The sequence below is a fragment of the Coptis chinensis genome, chromosome 8, assembly GCF_015680905.1.
Source record: "Coptis chinensis isolate HL-2020 chromosome 8, ASM1568090v1, whole genome shotgun sequence".
Classification (NCBI taxonomy): Eukaryota; Viridiplantae; Streptophyta; class Magnoliopsida; order Ranunculales; family Ranunculaceae; genus Coptis; species Coptis chinensis.
This window is the reverse complement of record NC_141463.1, coordinates 36,337,318-36,343,864: the sequence shown is the minus strand read 5'-3', so window position 1 is coordinate 36,343,864 and position 6,547 is coordinate 36,337,318. Positions and strand designations below refer to the sequence as shown.

General features: G+C 38.5%; 2 protein-coding genes across 2 annotated transcripts; one reads left to right on the top strand and one right to left on the bottom strand.

Moving 5' to 3' along the window:
- The first annotated feature begins 347 nt into the window (after positions 1-347).
- On the top strand, positions 348-4,248 carry LOC147481328 (DNA-3-methyladenine glycosylase (MAG)). Its single transcript, XM_086578259.1, has 6 exons — positions 348-741; positions 842-913; positions 1,001-1,124; positions 1,585-1,655; positions 3,616-3,673; positions 3,757-4,248. Exons 1-6 carry the CDS (start codon positions 448-450, stop codon positions 3,918-3,920), a joined length of 783 nt encoding a protein of 260 aa, XP_086434385.1. The 5' UTR covers positions 348-447; the 3' UTR covers positions 3,921-4,248.
- A 299-nt stretch (positions 4,249-4,547) lies between these two features.
- LOC147481327 (germin-like protein 5-1) lies at positions 4,548-5,706 on the bottom strand. The gene is made up of 2 exons (XM_086578260.1): positions 5,350-5,706; positions 4,548-5,227 (listed from the first exon to the last, which is right to left on the bottom strand). Exons 1-2 carry the CDS (start codon positions 5,453-5,455, stop codon positions 4,689-4,691), a joined length of 645 nt encoding a protein of 214 aa, XP_086434386.1. The 5' UTR covers positions 5,456-5,706; the 3' UTR covers positions 4,548-4,688.
- Between the last annotated feature and the right edge of the window lie 841 nt (positions 5,707-6,547).

The window sequence follows — 6,547 nt, the reverse complement described above, 5'->3', positions numbered from 1 at the left end:
TATCAACCAGGGAGATTAAACTCAAAATCTGAATACCATCCACACCACCTTTCTCCCCAAATCAGCCTACATTTGTAAGGTTAAACAGATTATAACATTTACAGTAACCATGAACAAATTCAATGGAATTGCATAAATTAAGTTAGTCTCGTTTGGTGAAATAATCATATTTGACTAGTTACCCAAAAAAAAATCATATTTGACTAAGCATACTTAACTTCCATCAAAACAGAAAAACGACTTAAATATCATACTCAATATTTAACATTTGTATGTTGCGGACTTGCGGCTACCAAACAAACTTTTGACTTTTTGAATAGAAAGTCAATGGCTTAACAGTTTGAGTAACTTTCTGAGAGAGGAAGAAACACAAAACTTGAAAACCATATAATCTCGCATTATAACTAATAAAACTACTTCATTCCCGCCTTTCTTCAACCGCCGTACATGAAGAAAACCCAACCGTTTAAACGGTCACCAAAACCCAAAAAACAGACCTCCTCTAGAAAAACGAACAACAACAAGAACCAAATTACTGAATCGTCCTCCTCAATGATTTCAGTTTCCAACTCCACTAAAGTCATTAAACCCAAATATAGTCCTACTCCAAACCCAATTCCTTTCAACACTTGTTCTACAATCTTGCATGCTTCTTTCTTTCAAGTGGACGCTCTTGATCTTGCGCCGCGTCTACTTGGCAAGTTTTTAAGGAAAGATGATGTAGTTCTTCAAATCACTGAGGTACATTTTCATTTGTTTTGTTGTTTTTAATGATTCTACATTTCTACACTGTTGGGAAGCTAGTTATTTACTAGCTTAATTTGTTTGGAAATGGTTTAAGGTGGAAGCTTATAGGCCTAATGATAGTGCGTGTCATGGTCGTTTCGGCATTACAGCAAGAACTGCCCCAGTTGTAAGCCCTAAATTATCACAACCTCATTTATGATTGCTTATGCTGTTATGATATTAGGAATCTGATTATTATTGTTTTTGTAATAAGTTTGGACCAGGAGGGCATGCTTATGTGTATTTATGCTATGGTCTCCATATGATGTTGAATATTGTTGCTGACAAAGAAGGTGTTGGGGCAGCTGTATTAGTGCGTTCTTGTGCGCCTGTCCTTGGTATTGTATTTTACTCATTTCTCAGCGTGTTTAACTATGTAACCCGTTATTATGGTTGCAATTTTGAGTGAAATAGAAACCGGATGTGAACTGTTAGAATGTGATCCTTACATGGTAAAAGATCTCACTTGATTGTTATACCATTATTTGAAAATTGCAACAAAATTTTGGTTGTGTTGCATCTTCTTTAATAGAGATTTAGGTAGTGGAATCTCCTACCAAGTTGACCAAAGCCCTCAAATCAACTTACTACTTTGACTGACAAACCTTGGCTTTATCGATTGTATACTATGCAGCCTAAATCTCATTTTGCTTGTTAAGAGATTGGGAATATTTAGATGAGCAAGTGGGGGTTTTGCAAAAAACTTTGTGATGCCAATAAATGCACCGGTGAACTTTAGAAACAAGAAAAATGGTGCATCCCTTTTAAAAGTTATTTACTGTTGATACTTATATGCAGGTTTAGAGACTATCCAACAACGCCGTGGTCAAAGTACAGAGAAGCCCATCCTCCTCTCAGGGCCTGGGAAGGTCAGATATAGTTATCTAACTCTGAATTGATTTGTTTGGTAGTGTTACAGAAGTTAAGATTTCGTGGATAGTGAAGCATTTGTTTCTAAGCCATACTTATATTGCATGTTTGAATGTTAGTGACAATTAATAGATATCCCATTGAGAATGGGCTATTGTTTGCCTGGCTTGTGATTTGATAAAGGATGATCCCGTTATACTTAAACACAATCTGTCTTGTGTAGTTATTACATAATCTGGCTTCAATAGTTTGTAGAAGAATACATTGTAGTTCAGTGTAATAAGCACTATTCATCCCCTTCCATGTTGCGAATAAGCATGAGGCCTTGCAGTTGGCAGCTCCTTTTTACTCGGTCACCATAAGTAGGAGTGTGGGCCCAACAGAAAATTGTTTTGGAGGCCATGAGGTGGATAAGGCAGTAAGCCAATACGGCATGTGGTGACTTGTGTTAAACGATAAACGTTGAGTGCCCAATGGCAACCAATTTGAGAAACACCACCAAGCATTTAACAGGGATGTTGTGTTACTGAAAATACCATTGGGAAACAGGGATCTGCATGTCAAAGGGTCACATTGGACAGTTTTCCCAGTTCATCCCCTCCTATGATCAGCCTACCAGAAACCGCTCAATGTCACTCCTAATTTTTCCATAAGGGCTTCTATGGCTATAACCGACTGTGTAAGGATCGTTAATATACACCCAAGTGACCCAACTCCCTCCATAGTAAAGCTTACTTCTTTGGTTATCTTGATTCATGCTTGTCATATCAGACATTACTTCTTTCCGTGATCTTGCTATCATACAGTAGGACCTGGCATCACCCAAAATAGTTTCCTTCGTTTCCATGTCAAACCAAAGTCCTTATCCATGTTTACATTGAGAAATTATTGGGTGCCATTAATATTCAGGGCCGAATATGAATCTCCATTTTGTAAGAGCACTTGATTGTTGGATTATTCAATCAGAATTGTTGAAAACACCATTCGCGAATGCAAGATCATTAGAATGACTGACGTGCTGTTAATTTAATGTTGGAAGTGTCCGAATTCATCCATCTATAACACTTTAATGGCTCCACCACTAGTGTTACTGTCACACATTCCTTACACCTAATTCATGGCAGTGTCGATCTGGAGATCTTTACAATGCTGTACTTGTCGGTACATCATGGAGTAAATCTTTACAAGATTATGAGTTGTGTCAGTTGGGTGTATAATATCATTATGTGCCATTTGCATCTACGTTCCTCATACCTGTGGTACCCCATTTGCTCTACTTCATTCTTTGGGATCCATGTCTGCTGAAGTTTCATGTATTATGTATTTTATCTCTTTTGTTTTGTGAATTTTCATTTAAAATCATCACTGGAAATAATGCATTCCTTTGTTGGTCTTATTCTTTTTCTTTTTAAAAGGAAAAAATATCAAAAACGAAAAAACAAATCAGTACTTTATTTCTCCATCATGATAAAAAAAATGGACTGCATCAGTGTCAAGAGCTAGTCTTTGTGGTGCAATGTCAGACCGTGGTGGGTGCTTATCGGGCTGTAATTGCAGAACAACAGTCCCTTCCATAAGCCCTGCTAAGGTCGTGTCTGACGGTGTTTACTTTCCACAAAAGAACACGAAGTGAACCACCACCCTATTGGCAGGACCCTCTCATTAAATGACCTATGTGATGGCTCACTTTTTTGAGCTTGCTTCTAGAGTGAAGAGCAAGTGAAGTTGTTGAATAAGTCGTTTATTGAGAGGTATTATTTGAACTTTATTGGTGTTGCTTTGCCAAAATGTAACTTTCGTCAGCTTTTCCAATATAATGGAGTGCTAAAACATTCCCAATATTGCCATGAAGGAGGTGAAACAGAAATGGTTTCTCTCTGATAAGTAATATTTGGTTTTATTAGTCATAATGTGGCCTCCGGCCAACTTCCTTATTCTCTGCCTGCTTTCACTTGCTAGGTTGGTCAAGCACTTGGAATATCAACAGAATGGTCTAACCATCCTCTTTATGCTCCTGGTAAGCATCCATTTCGGCCTTTCCAATATTACCATCCTCTTTGTTTTAGGCTATTCTGATCAAGTGGATGTGAGCATTCTCAGGTGGTTTAGAAATTCTAGATGGGCCTGAACCGGAGAAGATACTGGTTGGTCCTCGTGTTGGCATTGAATATGCTTCTCCTGAGGATGTAAGTGCTTTATGGAGGTTTGCTGTGGCTGGAAGTCCATGGGTAAGTGCTCCTAAAAACACTCTTAGGCCACTGTGATATGAAACTTTGGAGAATAAGCATAGCAACTAGCGGGATAAACGGGAAAGGAAGTAACGAAGAAAAACAGAGAAGTTATGGGCAAGTGGAATATATCTTTTGGATGATATATGTTGATCCTCATATCTTTATCGTTTTCTCAACTCCAAATGTGTATAAAATTAGAAAATACTTGGTTGTGACCTTCGGATGGCTTGTCTTTTGACCTTCAGGCTTCATCAGTGCCAACTTTTAGGTAACTATGGAGCAGTTGTTCACTTTTGTAACCTTCTTGTACTCCTTGTAAGTGATTATAATATCAATGGACATGATGTGGACTTGTTTTTAAGGTTGTGAGAGGCTTCTCTTTACATAATCTCTCAGGTTTATTGATATCAGTAAGCTTGAGAAGCAGCCCTAGGCAAGCTGAGACAAAAACAAATGGGTTTCTTGCCTTTCAAGGCTATGTAGAGCCAAAGTCTTGCACAGACTAAGATACTATAAATAACCAGTCCAAATTTAAATATTAATAGGCCATTAGGCCATTATAATTTGATAAAAGAAAAATGTATAGCAGGTGCTGTGAAGTTAAATGTGTATATATTATGAAGCCATGGGCAAACCAATATCTAAACTAACCCTGACCAGTCCCTTCTAAATCTCCATCCCAACTTTTTATTTTTCAAGAACCCAAAGCTCCTACCCACCAATGAACCAATTACATGGATGTTGAGTTACTTAAAGAAAAAAGTGTTTATAAAAGGAAAAGTATTCAATACAAGAGGGCTATTACTTCTTAGGTGCCATCCTTGACTTAATTTTCTGCACTTCCTTGGAGCCCACATGAAAGGCTTTGGTGAGAACATTATCAGGCACTGGTGGAGTTGCAGCAAATAGAGTTGCTGCTATGGATTGAGTCCCTGGAAGTTGGCTATTGAATGCGGCTAGTACAGAAGCTGGTTTATTCCCATTGTTCTTCTGGAAATGAACCAAGGCCTTGGGGAACACAAAGATCTCACCCTGCTTAATGGTCTGAGAAATCAGTACATTAGCTGTGGTAATGAACCCCACTTCCAGTTCTCCTTCTAGGACAAATACCACCTCAGAAGCGCGAGGGTGGGTGTGAGGTGGGTTAAGGCCGCTGGGTGCGTAATCAATGCGAGATAGCGACACCCCCAACGTGTTGACTCCCGGTACCTTTTGCACATTTGCCCCAGTCACTAGAGACCCCACGGAATTGTTTATAGCTCCTGGTTTAGCTAGTATGTCGGAAAAGAAATCCATAGCAGTTACGTTCTCCTTGCAGGGATATCCGTTCGCCTTTACGCCTGTTGCAATGTATTAGCATTCCAAGTGTTCATATTTAAAACATCATAAAATCATCATTAGGTGTAACCTTTTTAGCCATTCAAGAAGCATAGATTGATAATTAAATAATATAAGTGATTACCCGCAGAAAGATCAGCCACACAGATGTCTTGGAGCATATCAGGATCTGAAGCAATGGTGCCGGATACCATAGCAGAAAGGAGGAAAAGGGCTATGACAACCGCCATTCTTGATCAGATAGAGGAGAAATGAGTGGAGAGAAGACAAAAGGGGGTTAAAGTGTATTTATAAGGGAAATGGGGCAAAGGGTGGGGGTCCTTATAGTCCGGCTTGTCATTGGTACCAAATTTTCTAATAAAAGGGATTAAGAGATGGATTAGTTGATCTCATGTGCTGATTGCTGAAACCCACACCGAAAAAGCTGGACTATAGATATCTCCTAATTCATTAACATATATCTTTACTATCTTAAAAATCCTGCTCCCATCTATGCTGCAACACTGAAATAATATTAAAAAACTTAATATTAAAAATGGTTCTTAAACCATACTTTCACGAATCCTCCATGGCTCCATATCTCCCCTTTTACCCTATAATGTTTTACATTGCATACCTTTAAAACTTATTACTGTGCCAATGGTTCATTCTATTTCTTTATCTGTCTTTCACGAATCCTCCATGGCTCCATATCAAGCCCACCCAACCTGTTATGATTAATAATTTATTATTATTACCATGTTTTATTTTTTTTGTTTCTAAATCAAGAGTTCATAGATATTGTTTACAATGCCTACTGCCTAGTGCCGAAACTCCTGATCACGAATGAAAATTGTTGGTTATAACTTATTACTGATGGTTGATGATGATTTCTACACTGTAATGTTGTATGTGTTCATGACCACATGTAGATGTTGTCATGTGGAGTTGCGCCCTCCACCCGTCCTTGGAGTGTTCATAAACGGGCGGGTTTTTTATTTTCTGAAGTTGTGCTGCCCCGTGACATCTTCAGACCCATGCTCATTGCTCAAGAGTCAAGAGCGCTTCACTGAATCATTGCAAATTTGATTTGGCATCATGATTTTAGTACAGAGTTCATGTTGCATTGTAAATTGATGCATCGGTCCATTGTAAATTGTTAGAATTTTTCAATGCAAAATTCGCTTCCTGTAACAGCGTGAATGAGATTAAAAGTTACCGCAAAACTTTAATGGAAGACGGATTTTGCTGTGTTAAAAATTGAAACAAGCATAGCAAAAGTTACATCCATTATGCATCCACATCCAGGGCATGCCGCAGGTAGGGTGGGTGTTAAATGCATT